Source organism: Melospiza georgiana, chromosome 26, assembly GCF_028018845.1.
Source record: "Melospiza georgiana isolate bMelGeo1 chromosome 26, bMelGeo1.pri, whole genome shotgun sequence".
Taxonomy (NCBI): Eukaryota; Metazoa; Chordata; class Aves; order Passeriformes; family Passerellidae; genus Melospiza; species Melospiza georgiana.
In genome coordinates, this window is record NC_080455.1 from 1643352 (window position 1) to 1668491 (window position 25140).

Sequence of the window (25140 nt, forward strand, 5' to 3'; positions counted from 1 at the left end):
AATTTTAACTCCTTAAGTATAGTATGGACTTATAATACAGTTGCACTGGATATCCATGCTAACAATGCTGAAACAGACTGGGGAAGGGAATGCTCGGCCTCTCTGTACACAAATTACTTCACAGTTCTCTCTCTGTCACTATCCTAAACCTGTAAGTCATGGCCACAGCATGAAGAATCTTTTCTGGTCATTTGCCTCCCCAAATCACCAAAATCCAAGCATTTCCAAATAACACTGCATCAAAGCAAGACTTCAACTAACCCCTACTTTACACATCTTAAAAAAAAAAAATTAACTCATGATTTTGCTCTCCAGGCTACCTGGGAATGCCATCTTCCAATCACATCCATCAGTTTTACAACTCTACACCTAGTTTTAAGGCTCCATAGTTAAGACCATGATGACAGCTCGAGCAATTTAACAACATAAGCCCTTATTTACTCCAGAAGCTTTGCATTTAGGACTCCCCGTTACCTGTACCACTTTGGTATGGAACATGACCCAAGTTTCACATAACTTACCTTCTTTCAGAGTCAATCTTACAAGGCCATCATTATCAACTCACATATGGAAAGCAGTACACTGATCAAAACTAGTTATACAACAAACTAAAGTGCTCTTTTCTATATTCTACCAATACCCCAGCACAGGCTGGTGGAGGGAGGAGGACAAGGTGCAAGCTACATCATAAACAATGGTGTTTTCAAGTGCAGAAGTTTTTTAAATCTGAGTGGAGAATCTACCTTTTCCTATACATGTGACTAGGGAGGTCATATGTGATGACAATGGTGATGGTGATGGTCGTGTGAGATGACTATGAGTAACGACCAGTTTACCAACAGTTCATACTAGCAGAACAAATGACACTATTTTAAAAACATTTTTGGACAAAGTGTTTCTTTATGCTACTACTGATTTAATTTGTTTGAGCTAATATAATTGCTTAAAAATGTGTCCAAAAATGACAGAATGCTTTCACCTCAGAAATGCATATTAGAAGTTAACTTCAGAAAATCACCTAAAGTAATCTATGGCCAGAAACACCATTGTCATGAAATGGTTTTACAGCAGAAGCTAAAATCAGTTTCAGATCAGAAACACCAAAGTGTCTAATATTAAACACAGATATAAGTTGTATCCATCAATTTAAATATTTAATTCAAAAAGGGCTATGAAAAAGACAGCTTAGCTCATAAAGAAGTTATTTGGAGTAACAGAAATACTCCATGCCTAACATAGTGAGGTTCAGACTTTGTACTGCTTTCAGATCTCAGCAGTTTGAGCCTTAAGCTGATGCAATTTTCCAACTCGTATCAGCCTTAGGAACTCTGCTTGTCAGAAACACGAATAGCAGTGCTACTATTCAGATATTTTCAAGATTATATTTCACACTTTGTAAAAATAGTTCTCAAATAGTTAAGGAGATATAAAAATCATGAAAATGCAGACCCACTCATATTTAGTAACTACAAACTTGACGTCCACCATTGACATCTAAATTGAAAACCAGGACAGACTAATCCTATCTTTTCACAGAAATCACAGAATTATAAGGTTGGAAGAGACCCTTCAAGATCATCAAGTCCAACTCATGCCCTAACACCTCAACTAAACCATTGCACTGAGTGCCATATCCAGTCTTTTTTTAAACACATCCAGGGATGGCCACTCCACCACCTCCCCGGGCAGATCATTTCAGAACTTTATCACCCTTTCTGTAGAAAGCTTTTTCCTAATATCCAACCTAAATTTCCCTTGGCGCATCTGGAGACTGTGTCCTCTGGTCCTGTTAGTTGCTGCCTGGTGAAAGAGACCAACCCCCACCTGACTATAACCACCTTTCAGGAAGCTGTAGAGAGTGATAAGGTCACCTCTGAGTCTCTTTTTCTCCAGGCTAAACACCCCCAGCTCCCTCAGTCATTCCTCATAGGACTTGTGTTCCAAGCCCCTCACCAGCCTTGTTGCCCTTCTCTGGACATGCTCAAGTGTCTTTAACTGCAAAAGAAAATTCAAACCTCCTTCTATAAAATAACAGTAAGGGGCAGCATTATGAACACTATGCATTTTTTGTCCCCTCTAAATAAACATGTCAAATTGCAAGGTCTGATGTTTTATTCAAGTGTATATATCCCTAGCTGGAAGATGCAGTTAAAGAATTAGTTTCCAGACTGGTATGAATTTTGTCCTAGAACATCCTGAAAATTTTCCAATTTCTAGTGGAGAAAAAGATCATAAAACCATATAATTGTTCAGGTTGGAATACTTCTCTAAGATCAGAGTCAAGCCATTCTCTCAACACTACCAAGTCTACCAGTAGCCCACATCCCCAAGTGCCACACCCACACAGCTTTTAATTCCCTGTAGGGATGGGGACTCCACCACTGTCCTGGGTAACTGTGACAGGGCTGGACAGCCCTTTCAGTGAAAAAATTCCCAATATCCAACCTAAAACACCCCAGCACAGCTTAAGGTCATTTCCTCTCATCCTGTCCCTTGCTCCCTGCTAGCAGAGCCTGACCCCCACCTGGCTCCACCCTCCTGTCCGGGAGTTGTAGAGAGCGAGAAGGTCTCCTCTGAGCCTCCCTCTCTCCAGGCTGAGCCCCTACAGCTGCTCCTTATCAGCCTTGTATTCCAGACCTTTCCCCAGCTCTGTTCCCTTCTCTGAACATGCTCCAGCCCTTCAGTGACTTTCTTGTCATGAGGGGCCTAAAACTGAAGCCAGGATTTGAAATGCCTCAGCAGTGCCCAGTCCTGCTGGCCATACTGCGGCTGGTACAGGCCAGGTGCCACTGGCCCTCTTGGCCACCTGGGCACACGTTCAGCCACTGCTGACCAGGACCAACAGGTCCTTCTCTACCAGGCAGCTTTCCAGCCACTCTGCTCCAAGCCTCCAATGTTCCGTGGTGTTGGTATGACCCAAATGTCAGACACCTACCAAGCACAAACTTAAGTCAGGATTTCTAGAGAAAGAACATTGTTTAACTTAATAGTTGACACTACTGTTAGTTCCAGAAAAACCAGTAAGAGCACTGAATTATATCAACCCAGCTGTACTACTGAGAGGATCTGTAGATGCTGCAATTAAATAATTCTGCTTAGGACATCCAGGTTTATGTGGAAAAATAGTAGACAAACATATATAACCATCACAGACAGTTAACTGAATACACAATGCAGTGTTTTTTCTTCCCCTCAGCTTCTTGTCAGACTGCTGTGTCAGCACTAAAAAGCCTCCACTAACACTTCTGCTTACAGAAAAAAGTGACGTGACTAGATAGACATTTTGCTAAAATAAAATTATAATTTACATTGAGAAATTACATATTCAAGTAGTGTGTTGTTTGACAACTATTTTGAAGTTACTTTTGCATTTTCTTCAAAACATTGCTGAAGGAAAAACTCCTCTGTTTACAGGATTTCCCTGATAACTTTAAGGAGGATAGTCTTTAGTGGTAGGCAATGCATTTAACCAAGCACCTTTTACAGAAACAGTAATGGAGTTTACCCATCTTGGGAACACCTAGCTGTTAAGTCTTTCTGAAAATACAGTGATAGATCTCAACCAGTATGTAACTTGATGCACTTTTCCTTAATTAAGTTGATTAAAACTGGCCTGAATGCTAGGTTCTGATATATACAGCATAGTATATATGCTGTTATTTTGGGCTCACAACATCATGTTCTGACTATACTACTTCTGTATCTATACTACAAAAAACAACTACTGGCACAAGCAACAAGCTCTTCATCCAATCAAACTGCAAGAAACACAGCACTGATACTTCTACAAGTCCTTCTCTGCAGTGTCAACTACACCACAATAAAAGCTACTAAAATTATTAACCACTTCAAAAATCCTACATCTCCATACAACACACAGTTTAGCATAAGCATTTATGTCTGTTACTACTCTGAAAATTGGCAACTAACTGACAGATGCTGCCACTAGACTCTCTGATCTGTTTCAAGGAACAGGCCCTATTCCTCACCCAAGCCAGACTTACTCCATGCCCAAAGCAACAGTGGCTAGCCCCAATAACAGCACCACCACCACTTGGCATTTAAATAAATGTACAACTTATTTCTAACTCATGTGCCTTCAAGATGCTGAGAAACCCACAGACTCTCTACCAAACAAAGCCAGACTTTCTGTCTGTGCCGAGGCAGAGGTGGTCCTGAATACAGCTATCTGTTCAGCATCACCTCAGCATCCTCAGAGGCAGCTGGGCAGATTAAAATCAGAGATGTCTCTCTCTGGATCATCGCTGCTAGTCCCAAAACACATTATCCCTTTAATTAATATATTTTTACAAATATTTTATTGACACCCATCAGAGTGCAACAGAACTGTCTCACAGCCCAGTGCAGGAGTTTGCACAGCTTAATGCTGAAGGCATGCAGTATGGAGGCTGCTGAAGGGGTGCAGAAGCAAAGTGCATCATGAAGGAACTTCAGAGTACAAGAACTGCTATCTTGGCATGTAAAGACCAGGCCAGGTAAAAAGGACACAGGACCATGTCACTCTGCCTGGACTGCACACTGCTATGATCACCACCATGGTAAAGGACACCTGCAGAGAACACTCACCATGATGCAACTCGTAAGGGACTTCAGAACAGTCTAAGCAACAGTGGGTGACTGGGAGCTGTTTCCTAAAAGGAAACATGATCAAAATTGGTAGTGCAAACACTACCACTCCTTCATTCCACAGTATATGTAAACAGTCACTGTAAAATATGTAATTAAAAGAATGTCTTGAAAGTACTTACTCTCTAGCAGATTTAATTTGATTAGCTAATACTAGGAGGACAGCAGACTTAAATCCTTTCCAAGCTGAAAAACTATTTCAAGCTCCTGCTGAGGAATATGCCTATTGAACCTGTGAGAAAGCTTCAGTCGGGTACTTGTTCTAAACTAAAGAAAAGCTATCATCTGAAAAATGATTCAGTATTTCAATTCAAACATTTCTGACTCCACAAACAACAAAGCAATCCAGTGATCCTACAGAAAGCATATCACATACTTCTCTTGGTTCCCACCATCTTCAACAGAAACCTGAATAACCTTGATTTTTTTTCCCACATAAATCTTACTAGCTTTTACTATTAACCAGACAGAATTAAATACCATATTGAGATGCAGGAACTACCATTTCCCAAGGTAACTAGACACTTCACAGCATACAAACCAAAGATATGAGAGACATTTAAGTACCCTGAGGTAAAAAGCAACAATCTGGAGCAGTTGTCTTTGCTTTATCTTAACCCTATTATCAGAAAAACAAATTTTGTAGCTTTGTCATGCTAAGTGCATCAGCACTCCTCTGACTCCTGTTCACGATACACCTTCACCATACTTTTTCTTCCACATTGGTCCATCTTCTGTCTGAAGAGCGACCCGCAATTGTGAAACCACCATACATCTTCCCACTTTTAGCCCCTCAGTACCTGCCTGCCCTATGCCCATTAATGCTCTATTAGCCACCTTCAGCTTCACAACAATACAAAGGCTAATCACCATGGAAGGAAGGAGTCAGGGCTAAGAACAAAACCAAAAAAAGGTACCAATATCTCCTTACCTTCTGTGCTTTATCCTTTTGAAATACAAAGACAGGTGGGGCAATGGCAGGTTTTTCTGTAAAAAAAGAAATCATTGGAGTTTTTTCCAAGCACATTCATATTGACAATTATGAAAATGTTATGTTCTATGATGCTTTTAGCAACAATGAATCCCTAGCCATTACATTTATTGTTTCTACCAGCTCCTGGTAACAGATGTTTATAAGGACTTGATCTTCAAAAGTAAAAAGGGGGAGTGTGTGTGATAAAGCAGAGGTGAGAATTCCTGAGCATTCAACAAACTGATGCATCTTATCTGTGAGTTATATTTTAAGAGAAGCTGCACACACACTAGGCAGTCAGCAGCCCTCCTGTATGTTTGTATATAAAGATGAGTACAATATTTCAGCTGTCTTTCAGTCTGGAAATGGGATTTACAGAGAGCTAGATTTGCAAAGAAATCAAATAAATAAGTTCCACCTTTGCAATTTTCCAGTCTTATAAACAAGTTCAGACACCTAAGAAAACTAGAACTTTTAAAGCTTTCAGAGCTTGAAGGCTAGCATAAAAGAAAAAGGAAATATAAAGCTATCAAGAGCTACCTTGCACCAAAAAAAAGAACAGTACCACAAAATCTTGCAGGCTCAGTAAAGTACTTGGATCACCGTATAAGGAAAAAGGGATGAAACTGTCAATTTGGGAACTGCTATATTAGATCAGTTTGGCTGAAAAAGTAAAACTTTAGTTGACGCACACAAAATTATGAAAATTATTACCAGAACTGTGCATTTAATTGAGAAGGTAGAAGAGCCTCTATTTTTTAGATGGATCTTTCTATATTTTAGATGGATCACTACAAGACTGATCTAGCAAGACTGGCATCATTTGTTCTACAAAAGGTAAAATTAATCAAGAAACTAAGTTACTTATGACATCATTTTGCCTGATATATTTTCCCTTTATTTTTTAAGTTCATCTATCCAGCAAATAATGCTGAATCTTAAAAATGCTTATTAATAAGAGCACTGTGCAGACAATTCATTTCAGAAGTGAAAACAATATAGACCCTTATATGTAATACCTGTCCCAAAACCCAGAGTGTGTGGAAAAAAGACAGGGATCCATTTTCATTTCCTGTGCCTCAGTATAAACTGCCTGTGGGGGGCTTCACTGAGACAATAGCCAAGCTTTTAAACCCTGACTTCAACGTGACAGTTATTTTTTAATACCATGTGGTATACTTGTCTTAGGTTGGAAATGCTGGTGTGTATTCTATTCCTATTTGCTAGAAGTGGTGCAGTTATCTTTTGTTAACTGGGTAGTTTTCTTTATCTTTTCCACAACCAATCCTCCCTCGGGGAGGTATCTTCTGTTAATGGGCCATTGAGTCTCACTGCATGACTGATAAAAATTACATCATCCCATTGTGAGGTGTGCCACCCAGAGGGAGGAGCAAAGCATTCCTCTCTGGAAATAATCAGAAATTTGGAAGACCATAGTCAGCCTTTTCCACCGGATTCCCAGAGGAAAACCAGGCCCATCTACACCACCACTGGATCTTCAGAGGAAAACACAGGATCACAGCTCCAACAGAGCCACACCAGTCACTGCAGGACGACTGCATCTACCATTTAATGGGACTGCTACCAACACCCTGACCCACAGGGTTTTGGGTTGTATCCTGATTCTGTCAGTGTTGTTTTGTATTACTGTACTGTTTCTTTTCTTCTATTTTTTAAAATTTTCTTTCTTAATAAAGAACTGTTATTCCTGCTCCTGTATCTTTGCCTGAGAGCTCCTTAATTTCAAAATTATAACAATGTGGAGGGAGGAGGTTTACAGTTTCCATTTCAGGGGAAGCTCCTGCCTTCTTTAGCAGACACCTGTCTTTTCAGACCAAGACAATACTTCAGTGCTCATTAGTGCTACTGCCACAGCAGCATGCCCTCTGCCAAACCAATGAGTAGGGACATCTACCAGAATGTGGGACTTGATTGTCATGCACACCTTACAAGAGACTCCTACACCAAATTCCACAAATACCAAGGAGAACTGAACAAAATCTACTTGTCTCTCTAGTGCATAACAAGGGACTGAAGTAATGAGAGAGAGCAAAGATAAACAGATTCAACAACAATGCAGAGTGCAGAGAAGAGCACTCTGGGACAGCTGGCAAAAGATGGAATGAGTAGCCAGAGAAATTGATGCAAAGTAACACAAAATACAAAATGGAGTCCAGTGATTGAAAACTAAGCACTCAGGAAAAAAGAAGACAGATGTCAGAAACAGCAGAAAGCTCACAGGAAAAAAATAACTCGATGAAAGAACAAAGAACAAAAGCGAGTGAAAAACCTCCAAATATTTGAGATTGTGTCCAGCTATGACAAATGAGAAGAGCAAAAGAATCTAATAAAGCAAACTATGGCCAGGTCTGTCAGTCAACCTGAAAAAGGGAACACTGGTGCAACATCTGATAGTCTTTGTCCACTGAAGGAACACAGTCATCCAGTATTCAAGGTCCAAGAATCTCACTACTGCTCTTGCTGACTGTGAGACCAACTGACAGCATCAGGAGCGAGGATGAGACAACAGGCACTCACAGCTAACAACTGTACCAGTGCTTACTCAGGAACAGACACAGGGAACACCTGTTCATTTGTGTCCTTTCTGAAGTCTGCAACAATACCACAGTGCTGAACACATCTCCCTAATTCTAGTCCAAGGCAAGAAGGGATCACTAATTTGCCTCATCTGACCACCTTCATTAAATACAGCCTATTTTGTTAAGCCTTATTTAAATTTTGGGTAAACATTTTCATTGAAGGGATCAAAAGCAAAGTAATACTGCCCTCAATCATCCCTTTCTGCATCAATTTTTTTCTGTAAAAAAATTCTAGTATCAAATTTCCCATTCAAATGCCAAGCTCCAGATTTTGGTTCCTATTTCTAGTTATGTTTTCAAATGCATTTACATAGAGCTCTCTAGCATTTAATGTTTTTCATACAAAAGCACTTACACATACCATCAGTTGTTTCCATCAACTGAAGAACCCCCATATCAGCTTTTATTTTTGCAGATCGGAAATGCAGATGTTAGATAGTTCTTTGGTTTTTCCAGTCAAGTGCTGATTCAAAACAAGAATTCCACTGTTATTTGTACTAGCCAACATTTGGGCCAGACGGTCACGTTCTCAAGATTTTGTTACACCAGGATGTCTGAAGGATGACCTATGATAAAACAGATCTGCCAGGTCCACTAAACTGTCAGCAACTTAAAAAGAAAATGAAGGAAAGGAAGGAAATATATACAAAGGAAAAAACCTCTACCTTTAAACTTCAGGTAGAATGCATGTAAGAGAACATGAGATCTCCTTCACCAACAGATGAGCAGTCAGAACACACAGTTCTTAAAAACTGAGGATTAGGCTTGGGGTTGTTTTCTTCAGAAAAGCAGACAGAAACACAGCAAAACAAAGATCTGGAGAAATGTCAATTTTCTAACCAAGCCAGTCTTGATAAAGGTATTCGGATGAAGTCCAAGCATGTAAGAAGGAAAGCAAAACTTCAGTAATTAGCATCAGAGATAGTACCTCTCCAATCTCAAGATCTGGAACTATAGAAACCTGAATAGTTTTAGGCTGTCAAATCAAATTGAATCCACAACTAAAAACCAACTGAATCCACAGAACTCCTTCCTGCAGTTTATTCACTCTGCAGATATTTCAACCTGCATGAATAATTATAAAAACCTCAAGAGCTGGATTTCACAGGCTAAATTAAATTTCTTTAACATATTTTACCATCAAGTCATTAACTATTGATAAATGCCCTATGCGCTGTGAGAAAAGCATGTACTATTAAATCTGCTGAGCTTCCTTCACAAGCTGTGGAAATCAAAATGCAGAAACAGAAAATACTCCATAGCTCATGCAGAGATATCATCTTCAAGTCATATATACTATTTACTATGAGATTTTTAACCTAGATACGTGACCACTAGTAGCTGTAGCAAACTCTCCCTTGTCAACCATATTTCCCACAGCTAAACAAAACATTCACTCACATGATGCACCTCTAGCAGCCACAAAGTGTCAGACCTTTATTGCAGCATGAAATGACTCATTGAAAAAAAATCCAAGGGGTCAAGGGCAGCAAGAAGCTTCTGTAGGCACACTGGTGATAAGAGAAAGGCTGGGGAAAACGTGGGCCCTCTCCAGCAAGAAACAGGAGACCTGGTTTCCATGGATATTGAGGTACTCGATGTTTCTGACTCCATCTTCACCAAGAAGTGCTCCAAACCAAGTTATAAAAGGGGAAAGCAGCAGGGACTGGCAGAATGAAGGACCACGTGCTATAGGAAAACAGGATTGAGACCATCTAAGGAAGGTGAAGGTGCACAAGTCCATGGGAACTGATGAAATGCATCCAATGAGTCCTAAGGTAACTGTCAGAGGAAGCGGCCAAGCCATTCTCCATTCATTGAGAAGTTGTGGCCATCTGAGGAAGTTCCCAGTGACTGGAAGAGGGGAAACATAACCCCCATTTACAAAAAGGAAGAAAAGGCAGGCTTGGGGCACTACAGGCTGGGAAACCTCACTTCTGCACCTGGCAAGATCATAGAGCAGACACCATGACCCTCCACCTGGGAACTCTGCTAAGGCACATGGAAAATAAGGCAGTGATTGCAGAGTCAACATGGCATCACGTAAAGCAAACCACACCAGACAAATTTGGTTCTATGATTGTCTTACGGTGTTGGTGGACAAGGGAAGAACAACTGACAGTCTGCCTAGACTTGTGCAAAATGTTTGACACTGTACTGAAGGAGATTCCTTGTCTCTAAATTGGACAGATGGACCTCTCCCTGGATAAGGAATTTGCTGGTGGCTGCACTCAGACTTGCAGTCAACAGCTCGATGTCCAAGTGGATACCAAGTCTGGGACCAGCACTGCTTAATATCTATTTGGGTGACATGAACAGTGGGATTGAGGGCACCCAGGAAGTCTATCAATGACACCAAGTTGCGTGGTGCAGCTGATATGCTGGAGGGAAGGAATGCCATCTGGACAGGCTGGAGAGGTGACACTATGTAAACCATACGAACTTCTACAAGGCCAAGTGCAACTCCTGCACGTGTCAGGGCAGTCCCAAGAACAAACACAGGCTGAGGGGAGAAAGGATTGAGAAAAGGCCTGGGGAGAAGGACTTGTGGGTGCAGGTGGATAAGAAGCTCAACATGCCCCAGCCACAGGCATTGGCACACAGAAACCCACCCTGTGCTGGCCTCATTGCCCAGCATGGGCAGGAGGGGATTCTGCCCTCTACCCCGCTCAGGTGAGATCCCACCTGCAGAGCTGCTTCCAGCCCTGGGGAACAACAACAGGAGGATGTGGAGCTGCTGAAGCAAGTCCAGAGGAGGCCACAGAGATGCTCCAAGGGCTGGAGCCCCTCTGCTCTGGGAACAGGCAGGGAGAGCTGGGGGTGTTTAGCCTGAAAAAGACAAGGTTGAGGAGAGACCTTAGAGCCTGGTCCAGAACCTCCAGGTTCTGGCGCTCCACAGTAGAGGGACTTTGGATAAGGAGGAATGGCTTCAAACTGACAGAAGGTAAATTTAGATGAGATATAAGGAAAAAAATTTTTATGGCAATGGTGGTGAGGCCCCGGCACAGGCTGCTTCATGGACCTGTGGATGGCAACCCTGGCAACATTCAAGGCCAGATTGGATGAGGTCTGGAGCAATCTGGCGTAGTGGAAGGTGTCCGTGAACAATGGGGATGGGGGGAGGGGGAGATGTCTTCAAAGGTCTCTTCCAACCCAAACTACGGATTTTTATGAAAATAGAAATAAACACCTGCAGGAATGTGTATCTCTGTAGAGTTCTCAGGCTCACAGAGTATATCTCATGGCACAACAGTGACAACGGCCAAAAAAGCAGTAATTTTCTTCACTGCTGAGCCTATTTTGCCTCTACCATAAGGATAAAGCATAAATCAGGTTGGAGGTCTCTAGTCCAATCTCCTGCTTCAATTAGGTCAATTATGATGTCAGGCCAGGTTAATCAGGTTATTCAGTCTGGTCTTAACATCCAAGGACAGAGACTGAACAGCCTCCCAGGGTAATCTCTTCTCTACTGCTTGACTGTACCTATGGTGAAAAAAACCTACCATCACCACAAAAACCCAACCTTTCCACTATTTCCAGTCTGAACATCTTATTCCACCTCTCACGTTTTGTCTTTGTTCTTTCAACATACACCACTCTGATGGGCCTGGGTCTGTCTCTCTAACAACTTCCTCACAGACCTGGATAAGCTCCAGATGTGCCTCTCTGAAGACTTCTTTCCTCTAGGCTGAACACGCCCAGTCTCCTCACAGGATATGCAACCCAGATCACCAAATGTCTTGACAATTCAGGTTAATCTTTAAATTTTAGAGGGAACCATGGCATGAAAATAACTTTCCAGACCTCACCAGATCTGCTGTAGCCACATTATTAAGACAAGAATTTATTTTTAAAGCTAAGAATTACAATGTTTCAAATGCTTTTTCTTTTTAAATTTACTCCAAATTACATTTAGAAATGGAATAGTGCCTGATGACATGGAAAACTACATGAGGGAGGGAAAAAAAAAATCTACAGAGCAAATGCTTGGCAAGCAAGCCCATGCTTCAATTTCAAGAAGCACTCTTCGACACCAGAAGCATACAAGTTGGGAATAGCTACTCCAACTGTAACTCTTTGCAATATATCACCTGAGAGAAAAAGTGTACCTGTGAATCACAAACAAGAGTTAAAAAGAACAGCAATTAGACTGTTACCTGACTTAAAATAGTCATAGTGGTAATTTGTCACTTGTGAAACACTTATCTAAACGTCAAGAAAATATAAGTTCAAACTTAGGTTTAATTATGCTTATTGGAACATTGCAGGCCACAAAAAAATGTTCTTGGGAATTTTTTTCACCATTTACATTACAAAGAGCAGAATAATCATGCTAAATGTAACATATGAAGAGATATAGATGACTTGCAGCATTAAAAAAATTCAAAAGGTGTTGATAACACAAGATTCTCTTCCAATAGCCAACAACAGACTCAAAACAAAGAGCAAGCTGCCACTAAGAGCTTATCTGCAGAAAGACCTCCACAAGCAAAATCCAGCCATGACAGAAACAAGAAACACAACTGGATAATTTATGGCCAATCTTCACAAGAGATGTCATGTGAATAGAACTGACGTGGTGAAAAGAGATACTTTTGCAAATGTTACAAGTCAGAAAAGAAAAAAAGTAGCTTATTTTCATATCAGAGAGAAAAGCCATGAGGGAGGGCAACTATTTGGTAATGTAGATAAAATATATACAAAGAATTCAAAAAAGTGTTCACAAGAAGTGTTAAAGCATTTAGATAGCCCTGTCTTGTCAATTAAACAGCTCTTTATGGTGTCTGGATGTGAATTATTTGGGCATGTCACTCAGCCTAACTTTGTACCCACTAATCCATCTGAAGTCACCATAGGGAAAAAAATCTTGTTTCTAGAGTCTGCAGACAGTCAATGGTGAATGACACATTTTCTCTCAAAGTAACAGCAGATCTTCCTCTGTCCAAAAGCTACCATAAGACAAGTAGCATAAACAATCAGGGCAACCCCCAACCCCTCGCCCCCAACACCAAAACAGCACAGAAGCAATGTCAGCATCCTGCAAGTCCGGTAAAGAAATTATACTGAAGAGTCTAAAAGGAACTACTTCAGTTTGCTCACCTTCTGTGTTTTCATAAAATCATAAAATATGCTGAGTTGCAAGGGACTCATTAGGAACACTGAGTCCAACTGCTGGCCCTGCAAAGGTGTCCTGGGGCGACTGAACACTGGAAAAAGAGTGAGGCTCCAGAACTGCTGCAGTACATCAATGATATCATTGTGTGTGTGAACACAGCAGCAGAAATGCTTGAGAAAGGAGAGAAAATCATCCAGATTCTCCTGAAAGCTGGTTTTACCATCAAGAAGAGCAAAGTCAAGGAACCTGCTCAAGTGATCCAGTTCCTGGGGGTAAAGTGGCAAGATGGACGGTGTCAGATTCCCACTGAGATCATCAACAAGATCACTGCAATGTCTCCAACAAGCAGCAAGAAGGAAACATAAGCTTTCCCAGGCGTCATAGGTTTTTGGAGAATGCACATTTCTGAGTACAGCCAGATTGTGACCCTCTCTACCTGGTCAACCACAAGAAGAACAAATTCCAGTGGGGCCCCGAGCAGCAACAAGCCTTTGCCAAGATCAAACAGGAGATTGCTCATGAGGTAACCCTCAGCCCAGTCAGGACAGGACCAGAAAGGTGAAGAATGTGCACTACTCTGCAGCCAGGGGCCATGGTCTGTCCTGGAGCCTTTGGCAGAAGATGCCTGGTGAGACTCGAGGTCAATCACTAGGATTTTGGAGTCGAAGCTATAGAGGGTCTGAAGCCAACAGAGAAAGAAATTTCAGCAGCCTATGAAGGAGTCCAGGCTGCCTCAGAGGTGACTGGCACTGAAGCACAACTCCTCCTGGCATCCTGACTAGCGGTGTTGGGTTGGGTGTTCACAGCAAAGGTTCCCTCTACCCACCATGTCATACAGAGCAAGTGAATTGCTCTCATCACACAGCACACCCATACTGGAAAACTGAATAGCCCTGTGATTTTGGAGATAATTACAAATTGGCCTGAAGGTGAAAACTTTGGTGTCACTGACAAAGAAGAACAAGAGCAAGTTTCAAGTGCTGAAGAAGCTCCACCATACAACCAATTGCCAGTAGAAGGAACACGTTACGTTCTTTTTACTGATGGTTCTTGTTGCATTGTAGGGATGAAACAAAAGCAGAAAGCAGCAGATAGAGCCCAACACAACAGCCTGCAGAAGCTACTGAAGGAGAAGTGGATCAAGTCAACTTGCTGAACTCAAAGCTGCTCAACTGGCCCTGGACATTGCTGAAAGTTGAGAAGTGGCCAAAGCTCTACCTCTACACTGGATGGCAACCAGTGCTCTGTGGGTTTGGCTGGAAAGGTGGAAAAAGGCTAATTGGCAGCATAAGTGAAAACCAATTTGGGTGGGTGAAGAGTGGAAAGACATTGCTACCAGGAGAGAGAAACTAACTGTGAAAATCAGTCATATCCCATATCCCCAAGAGTCGAGCTAATGAGGAGCACCAAAACAATCAGCACATAGACAAGGCTGCAAAGATAGAGGTGTCAAAGATAGACTTAGATTGGCAGCACAAGGGGGAGTTGTTCCTAGCTCAATGGGCTCATGATGCTTCAAGTCATCAGGGCAGGGATGCCACCTATAAGTGGGCATGAGACCAAGGGGTGGATCTAACCATGGACAGTATTGCTCAGGTTATCCACAACTGTGAGATGTGTGCTGCCATCAAGCAGGCCAAAGGAGTGAAGCCCCTGGTATGGTGGGCGGTGGTCCAAGTACAAGTATGGGGAGGCCTGGCAGATTGACTCCATCACACTGCCCCAGACACACCAGGGCAAGCACTAGGTGCTCACAATGGTAGGAGCCACCACTGGATGGTTGGAAACCTACCCTGTGTCTCACGCTACAGCCCGGAACACCATCCTCGGCCTTGAAAAGCCAGTTCTGTGGAGACATGGTACCCCTGAGAGGATTGAGTTAGACAACGGGACTCATTTCAAGAACAGCCTTATCAACACCTGGGCTAGGGAACATGGCATTGAGTGGGTGTACCATATCCCCTACCATGCACCAGCTGCAGGCAAAGTGGAAAAGTACAATGGACTTTTAAAAATCACCTTGAAAGCATTGGGTGTGGGATCTTTCAAAAACTGGGGGCAGCATCTAGCAAAAGCCACCTGGTTAGTTAACACCTGAGGCTTCATTAACCAAGCAGGCCCTATCCAATCTGAACCTCTGCCCTTGCATACAGTAGACAAAGTCCCAGTGGCACATGTCAGAGGTTTATTAGGAAAGACAGTTTGGATGAATTCTGCCTTGAGTACAGAGAAACCCATTTGTGGGATTGTCTTTGCTCAGGGACCAGGTTACACACGGTAGATAATGCAAAAAGATGGAACAACACAACACGTACCTCAAGGAGATCTGACTGTTGGGTGAGAACTAGGAGTAAATATCACTGTCTGCTGAATGTCACTGTCATTGTACATAGCTGTATACTGTGTATATAAATGTATGTGTTGAGTTAGAATATAGATTAGCTTTGGTAGTAAGCTGACGATACAGGGATAAGGGGTGAAATGTCCAGAGGTGACTTTATGATGCTTGTATCCCTATTAGTCTGTTTAGCCCAGAAATAAATTCTGCACCATTGAGACTGGTTCCAAGAGCAAAGCAGGGGAGAGAAGAAACACAGAGTTTGTTATCAGAAATTGCACTTGCTCCCCTACATCCTTCTCCTGGACTGTGTTGTCTGCAGCACGGACAGAGCTCTCCTTTGCTTTTAGTCAGTTTTTAGCTCGCTGAGGCAAATTCACTGGACCGTGGTTTTTCTTTTTCCTGGAACTGTTTAAACCTGCTCTGGACTGAACACCCAGAAGAGCACCAGCAGCTCACACCTGTGGCCCACCAGGGTCTGGGCCGCAGCATTTCCATCACCAGAGGAATGATAGGAGACTGAGTGAGCCAAGCTACAGCCCACGAAGGGGACTTTCTGAGTTTGTCATCGCTTCAGAGTGGCAAGAGGTTTTACTGTTTGATATTGCTCAGTTTTTGTGCTGGTGAATGCTTTGCCTGTTAAATAAGCAGGGTTTTTTCTACTTTCCTCCAAGGAAATACTTTCATAAACCAGTTGGGGGAGGGGCCGCTTGAATCTGCTTTCTAGAGGAACCCTTTGGTGGTTTTCTCCCAAATTTGCCCTAAACCGGGACAACAGGGCACCCCAAAAAGGCCACCATATGATAGAACATTGTCCAAACACTTCTTGAACTCAGGCTTGGTGCTGTGACCACTGCCCTGAGAAGCCTTATATGCTCAACGTGCCTCTGGGTGGAAAAACCTTTTCCTGGTACCCAAGCTAAATCTCCCCTGACTCAGCTCCATGCTGCTTCCTCAGGCTCTCTCGTTGGTCATGAGTGTACAGACCGGTACCTGCCTCTCATGAGGAGGCTGAAGACTGCATTGAGGTCTCTCCTCAGTCTCCTCCAGGCTGAACAAACAGAGTGCCCTCAGCAGCTCCTCATACACCTTCCCCTCTAGACCCTTCCCCATCCTTGTGGCCCTTCTTTGGACACTCCTCTACTAGCTCAATGTCTTTTTTATACTGTGGTGCCCAAAACTGCCCCCAGAACTCAAGGTGAGGCTGCTCCAGCGCAGAGCAGAGAGACACAATCCCCTCCCTCACTCAGCTGGCCTGATGCCCCTAAGGACACGGTTGGCCCTCCTGGCTCCAGGGCACTGCTGACTCAGATCCAACCTGCCATCAGCCAGAACCCCCAGGTCCCTTCCTGCACCACCACTCTCTAGCCTCTAATTAATTAAAGGCAGTTACATACAGTAAACATGTTATGATTTTGAACTGTATACTCAGCAATTTCATAAAGCCAAGTAAGTTGCAGACACCTCCTGAAAGGAAAATGTTAACACATCCATCAAATTTTAGCCCTGAGAAAAATCTGTATCACCTTTCAGCCACTGAGAAGATTAAGTAATTCATTCCCCACACAAGGGAAGTCTGTTGTCTTAAAAATGCAGCTTCAGCAGTAAGTTATAGACAAGCAAATTACTAGTTAAGTTTTAGCCACAAGTTAATGAGAAAAGCATTCCAGTTCCCATAAATATATAGGACCAACAGGAAGGTGCTAGTTCTCTTTGGTATTCTAGCTGGATTGTCTGAAAACTGACACTTCACACATGTGGCAGTGAAGTACCAAAGACTCCAAAGAAAGTTTCTAAGAACATTCAGTAACTACTTAATACAATAGTACCAATAACAATTGTGCTTATCAGACTAAACCCCTGCTTTTCAATTATCACCCTCACAATGACAGTCCCCAAAACCTTTATTACCATGTCACTAAATCTTTGCAGCAAAGTCGATCAAACTTCACAGAGCTACAGAGAAGCTACTCTCTCCTCCTCTTCATTAGCTCCACATTTATCAACTCATCTCCCACCATGACAGGCAATGCCAAGACCAGGATCTGCTCCTAGGAAACTTCACAGTATAAACTTCTTCAGAAAGTGTCACTAGGACTATGTCATCTTTCAGCCCCCTTCTGTGCAGTAGAGGACCCCCTTAAACCAATAACCTTCTCTTGTCAAGATACAGTTGGTCATCACTCCAATATAAAGAGGCAGGGGAGCAGTTTCACCAACTCACTAGAAACAAAGCAAAGACAAGTGGATGAAAACTATTTGAGGAACAATAAGAATGACAAAAAATGAAATAATTATTAGAGAGAATGCTTGTAGCTTTGAAAAAAACGTATCAGAAAGATCATCCATTAAAATAGTTCGAAGTTACAAAGGACATTGGTAGAATGGTTACTTGGAGGCAGTACTGACAGCTCAGCAGTGATTTAAGACATTCAATAGTTTAAGAGAGATATCAGAACCTAGAAGGTAAAGGTACCTAATATACTGTTGGAATCAGAAACATCAATCAATGATTGTAAAGATGGGTGTCATGGTAAAAGTTACAGGTTAGAAGAGCTTTATATTAGTAAGATGAGAGGACACAAGCAACACAAATCTCAGCACTTTTCAAGGCCAGGAAAAGGTTTGCTGCAGTAATCAAACAGGTAAAAATCTTGAGTTTCACTTGCATGAACAGACAGTAAAAGCTGTCTGTCCACTGGGCTATTTAAACACACCAAACAAAGCCAGTCCACAAGAATGACTGAAACCTCATTCTAGGTACTTGTGTCGACTATGTGTCAAAGAATAATTAGTTCACACCTAAGAACAAAGTATGACTGAGACAGCACTGTTGTACAGATCAATCAAGATTCAGGAACATTAAGAACTTCGCTGTAATCACACTTTTTTGTGAACATGAACATTATCAGTACCACAATACTTACTTCACATATTTAGATTAAAATACCTGAGCACAAGAAAGTAAAGCATTCACCGAAACAATGGAAAAATAAAACTTGTTGAAGAATGTGTTGAAGAATGATGAGGATAAAACAGTCACCTGAGAAGATCCCTGCCATGACAGACTGCAAATAAGCCAAGCAGAAAGACTACAGAATTCTCCGAGTTTCAGCAGAAAAATGCTAATTCCAGGAAGTGCATGTACTTCCACTGTTATGCAAAGAACACACACCTCAAAAATGGCACTGAAAGGAACAAAACTAGCAACAGACAATGATATTAGAATGAGGAGACAACAGTTCCAAAGTAAGCTTATCTTACTTCATCTGAGGAAAGACTGTATCACATTCTTATTGCAAGAAGAAATTGAATGACAATTGAATGACAGCAACAGATGACAACTCTGGAAAGACAGGCGAGTATAAACTAAAGAGGTTTACAGGTGAGGCAAGTCTCTGGAGGCAGGAAAGGAGCACAAAGATGGGATCAAACTCCCCCTTGCCATCCTAGACAGTCTACAAGACCCTGCAGAAAAAGTAGAGATAGAAACATATGACAAGTCATCATCAAAAGATGTAATAAATATTGGTAAACTGTTGAGCTTAATGCTCCCCAGCAGAAAGGGGAGGTAAAGTGAGGGAATTGCATGACTTAAGATAGCTACTGCCAAGCTTCTCATTTTAAGAGAACAAAAGAACCCATTAAAATTTATTATAAGGTCATTATAATGGCAGTATACAAATTAAGTGCTGATGTTAAGTTTCTCACAAACAGTCATTACAGATATGGCTACTACTATTCTTGAGACCACTTATCATGCCTACTCAGGCACTGACAACTCACCTTGAGTCTGGAAACCAACAGCCCAAGCCATGCCACATCACAGGATTTGTTAACTTAAGTGTAATTTTATTTTTAGCTGTTTGTAGACTTCATCTTCAAAGGCTGCACCTACAACATTTATTTGCTTCCTGTTGTTTAACGCTAATATGAGAACAATAATTAACACTGAGTTCCAAAGTAAGAAACAGTACTGAAAGAAGGGGCCTCACATACATTTTCATTCACCTCCTGCTGGGCATTTCTTTTCCTGTTCCATTAGCTGAGAGGAATGATGAGATACAACAGAGACAGCTAGGCAAACTGGCTTTTGCCAAAACACTGAGAGACATATGTCATTCCTAAAGGCAAAATACAGATACCCACTGCCACTTAAAACACCACCGTACACACCTTGGGGCAGAACACCCAAATACTGCAGTATTGCAGCCCAGGTTCTTCTAATGCTCTTCAGAAAAAATGGAAGCCACTTTACTAGCCCACCTCTGATGTTTTCAGCTCCAAAAAATACAACGCATCTACTAGGATACCCTGCCTTGTTTTATATAGGCCTTCAATCAATCCTTGAACTAAACAAAGTATTAACATGAGTGTAAGCAAAGGAAAGATTTACAGTAATACGAAAGCAGTGGACAATAACTTCAAAAGGCAAGTGGACAAGGCGGGGCACAAAGCGGCTCCGAGCCGGGGCCAAGACACAGCGCTCGCTACCGCGCTCCGGGGGCCATGCCCAACGCCGGGCCCGCTGTCCGCCTCCAGAGAGCACCGGCCCCAGGACACCGGCCTCGGGAATCGCCGCATCGCGAACCCAGAGCCACCAACCCGCGGGAGGCACCTAAGGAGGAAGGCCCCAGCCTGGCTTCGTCCGCCCGCGCCTTGCGGACAGCGCGGTGGCCCGACCAAGGCGCTCCCTTTGTCCGGCCGCTCGCCCCACTAGGACCGGGACGGCCGCGGGAAGGTGGCGCTCCCGAACTGGCCCCTGAACGTGGATCGCAGGGCCAGGCCGAGCCGGGCTAGACTAGGCTCACGGCGGCGCAGAGCCGCTGTGGGCCAGAGCAGCGACACCTGCAACTCCCGCCTACCTTCGTTCGCCAGGTCCGCCATTTTACTTCCTCAGCCGCGCCCACAATGCATCGCGCGGCCGGACGACACCGCTCACCGCGGGCCCCGCGCGGCGCGCACGCTCCGATTTACGGCCGCTACGGGAGGGCGCCGCGCGTGCGCGGAGCCGTCCCTAGCGGAGCCGGGGGCTGTGCGCGGTGCCCTGTCCGTTCCCAGTCGGTTCCGCAGCTCCGGGCAGCCGGTCTGGGCAGCGTCCCCGCGGGCCGACTCGTTATGGGGCCCCCGTTGGCCCTATCGCTCCCTGCTGCCCGCGCACCGTATGTACCGCGGCGGTCGGAGCGGGGCCAGTTGCTCGCGCGTCTCCGTCCCGTGCGCGGCCTTGCCGTCTGCGCTTCCCGCGGCTGCGGAGCCCAGGCGGGCAGGCCATGAGCTGCTCCTGGTGCCACGTCCTGCGCTCAACAGCAGCTGGCATAGGGCGTAGGAATTAGCAATTAATGATTTTCATCTTACCCCTAGTGATTGCTTCAAGGTTCATTTAACAGCACCATGCACAGTGCCCTTCATTTGACTGCATCCCTCACAAGCTATCACACTAGCGTAAGGCAGAATCCAAAGGCCAGGCTCCTGTTTGCTTTTGCAAGTATCATGAAATGAAACCATCTGGTTTACCTGCTAGGAGAATTGCCCATCAGGAATATAACAGCAAAATGGACAAAACTTCTTACAAATAAATGAATGGCACTAATTAAAAACAAAACAAAACGAAAAAAAAAAAAATAAACCAACCCCACCAGAGTAATCACAGAAGGATTTGACTTCCAAGGAACCTTAAAGTCCATCTCATTCCCCTAATTTCCATAGACAGGGACACCTTTCTCTAGACCAGGTAGCTCCACACCACATCCAACCTGACCTTGAACACCCAGGGATGGGTCAACCACATCTCTGGGCCAGCTGTGCCAGGGCTTCACTGGTCTACCAGCCAAGAATTTCTTGGCAATATCCCACCTAATCCTGCCCTCTTGCAGTGGGAAGCCATTCCCCGTTGTCCTGTCATTCTAGATTCCTGTCCAAAGTCTCTCCAGCTTTCTTGAAGCCACTTAAGTTACTGGACCAGGCTCTAAGGTCTCTCCTCAGCCTTGTCTTTTTCAGGCTAAACACCCCCAGCTCTCCCTGCCTGTTCCCAGAGCAGAGGGGCTCCAGCCCTTGGAGCATCTCTGTGGCCTCCTCTGGACTTGCTTCAGCAGCTCCACATCCTCCTGTTGTTGTTCCCCAGGGCTGGAAGCAGCTCTGCAGGTGGGATCTCACCTGAGCGGGGTAGAGGGCAGAATCCCCTCCTGCCCATGCTGGGCAATGAGGCCAGCACAGGGTGGGTTTCTGTATGCCAATGCCTGTGGCTGGGGCATGTTGAGCTTCTTATCCACCTGCACCCACAAGTCCTTCTCCCCAGGCCTTTTCTCAATCCTTTCTCCCCTCAGCCTGTGTTTGTTCTTGGGACTGCCCTGACACGTGCAGGAGTTGCACTTGGCCTTGTAGAAGTTCATATGGTTTACATAGTGTCACCTCTCCAGCCTGTCCAAGTCTTTCTGCATGCTATCCCTTCCCTCCAGCATGTTGATCACAGCACACAGGATACCTATTTTTAAATACAAAATACTTGTCTGTAAGTAAATGTCCATCTTCAGCATATTATGGAATATTTCCATCAATCAGGCAATACTCCTTGGAGTTTTATGATTGTGTTATGTTTGCCCAATTATCCCATCATAAAAAGGCCAAGCACTATTAAAAGTAGTAACAATTTTAATTAAATAGTTTAGAAAATATATAAACAAGGGATAATTTGGTTCAAATAATAGCACATAAGCAAAAACAACCGCGGGGTACGGAGGGCAGAGTTCAATGACCCTTGCCACCTCACGTACAAGCTTGCCCAGTGAAAGTCACCCCTTATATGCCATGTGTCAATGCCATCTCCTCCCATTTTCGGTTCGTCACTTTTCTGTCTCCGCCTTCATTACCACCTTTACCATGCATGCGCCACCACTCAGTTTGGTGGTCGCACAAGTCTTTGGGGGTCATCACTGATGAAGGCTCAGTAGTCTTCTTCATTGTCCTTTAATTCACCTTTGGGTTACACATGCGCACCAAGCCAGTACAATGTAAGCCAAGACTAACGTATCACTGCATCTACATATCAAGGCAATAAGTCCCTTATAATTAGCATTTTCTGGGACCGAACCAGGTTCTTTGGTCATTTTTAGCAACTGTATCTTCAGCTTCTTTCCTGTGGTCCTTGAAAACATCTGCTGGGAAGGGGGGGTGGGTGGAGCCCCTCCTTTCCCTCTCTTCTTTGACATTACAACTTTTAGCTATTAACTATTTTATTATTCTCAAATATTAATTACTGTATCAATATTGATTACTGTTTCAATTTTTATCAGCACGAATCATACCTATTTATCACAATTGCGAGTGCAAGCTGCATTACCAGTTGAATTTGCAAGACAGTGGGCACAAGAAATCCACATGATTTCTGAAGTGTGTTAGGGACAAATTCTTGCCACACTTGCTAGACAGGCCATCTATTTCAACTGGACACCCAGCTGTATCTGGTATTCATGACCAAGAGAGGAACATTTGGGGACATGTCATGTTCATTGTAACAATCATGAAATTGTGGCATTCAGGGTTCTGAGAGGAGTGACAAAGATAAATGGCAGACTGCAGCCCCTTCAAGAGAATGACTTTGGGTTATTCAAGTGAAGTGAGATTCTGTGAGAGTTAGCTCTGAAGGGCAAAGGAGCTCAAAAGAGCTGGCAGTTTGTTAAGGACTTCCTCCAAGCACGAGAACAGTCTGCCCCAGCAATCAGAGGAGTAAGTAAATGTGTTGGGAGACAAACTTGGTAAACATAGAACTTGTGAATGAATACAAAAAAACTATACATGGGATGGAAACAAGGACAGACTACTGAAGTGGAATATAGGAATACTTCCTCAGCATGCAGAGATGGTGTGAGGAAATCCAAAGGTCAACTAGAGTTGACACTGCCAAGGGACTTCAAAAGCTTTCCTAGTCTTACTTTCCACCAAGGAAATCCTTTCTTTCCACCAAGTCAGTTTCACCAAGCTCAGGTCTCTGAGCTTTGAGACAGGATTCAGAGAGAAGATCGAGTAAAAGATCTCTTGAGAACTCTCAGCCCAGCTGAGTTCATGGGACCCAGTGGGCTGTGTGGGAGGGGGCTGAAAGCTGGCTGATGTTACTGAACAGACACTCCATCAGCTTTAAAAGGTCCTGGACATCAGTGAAGACCACGTCTGCATTCCAGGGGCACTTAAGCAGCAGGAGGCTCTGTTTAAACTCTCACTCTCCAGCTACCAAGGCAGAAGGAAAATACCATTAAGAGTCTTACTTTTCACCTGAGATGGGTCCTGTCGTGCTTCCCTGGCTTAAATAAACTTACCACTAGTCAATAAGCTACATGGTCCTGAAGAAGTCATCCCTGTTTTCCCTGAGGGTAGAGCTCCAGCCATGGAATCCACAGATATCTGGGGCTGCAGCATTTTTCATTTGATCCCAGATGACTTAAAGCTGATTTTAGCATATGCTCTGATCATGACCTGAGACTTTGAATAGCTTTGCAAGATTTTTTTTATTTTATGCATATCCACTGGGAGCTTACAGGGCTGGACATTAGTGCTGGCAGCTGCATGATGTCTGCATGCAGCCTGAGTCTGTGTGTGGTTCTAGACCTTGTCTGTGCCTTTTCCCTGGAACCTTTGGTGCAGACAATTTGCAAAGAATTTAACCAAAAGAATTAGCATGCTTTTATTCACACAAGAACTGTAATTTTCAGGGATATGCAGCATGGCTGACTTAGCTCCAGTCTTTATGGAATTAAGTTCCTTTCTCAAAGCAGACATGTCCTACAAACTGAGCCAAACACTGGTCTTGAAAAGTGAGAGTCAGAGTAAGTACTTATTATGTGTCTAATAAAACAACAATTACTTAAGTACTTATTCTGATACAGATATCCATTACAGAAAATTTCATTTTAGAACATTAAAACCTATAAGAAACTGTGAACATGCTATTATAATGAAAATGTTGGGCAACTTTAATTATAGGAATTGCTGTCCTGTGCTTCTCTAATGAATGTGTGGTACCAGCATAGTGAGTGATGTGACCTATTTAAGGGGAGTGTTTTAGAAATAATGTACCTCAGAAAGTTGCATACACTGAAGAATCAGCAGGTCACAGTGTGTTCTCTATACATGTTCTAATTAGAGCCCATACTTCTCAGAATCATTAACATAAGAGAGGAAAATTAACAGTTTTATCCTAACAGTGTTGGGAGGTTTCTGATTGTGATTTAATTTACCTTCAAGTAAATCTGTAGTAATACCAGGATAGATGTGATTCTAGCAATTTATTATTTCAATAAAAAGTAAACTCCACCTATACCAACTTCACAGTTCTTGTGACTTTTAGAAATTAATTACAAGAGTTATCTGTACCCTATGAGCTTGTCAACTTGCTGATATAACTAGAATCTATTTTGGGTGCATGCCATTAAGATACTATAAATGCCATACTTTCTGATTAGTACTATTGTTAGGT

The 25140-nt window shown here is 43.2% G+C and overlaps 1 protein-coding gene across 3 annotated transcripts in view; it reads right to left on the reverse strand.

Moving 5' to 3' along the window:
• The window catches only part of RANBP3 (RAN binding protein 3), a 53452-nt gene extending 32824 nt beyond the window's left edge, over positions 1–20628 (reverse strand). For 2 of the 3 annotated variants that reach the window (XM_058040764.1, XM_058040762.1), the window contains exons 1-2: positions 20540–20628; positions 5579–5634 (exon numbers count right to left, since the gene is read on the reverse strand). In XM_058040764.1, coding sequence (XP_057896747.1) covers positions 5579–5634; positions 20540–20561 — 78 coding nt within the window. In that variant the 5' untranslated portion in view covers positions 20562–20628. Of the gene's footprint in view, positions 1–4587; positions 4632–5578; positions 5635–20539 lie in introns of those variants that run through there. The other variant, XM_058040763.1, reaches the window with a different exon arrangement.
• Positions 20629–25140: the final 4512 nt, after the last annotated feature.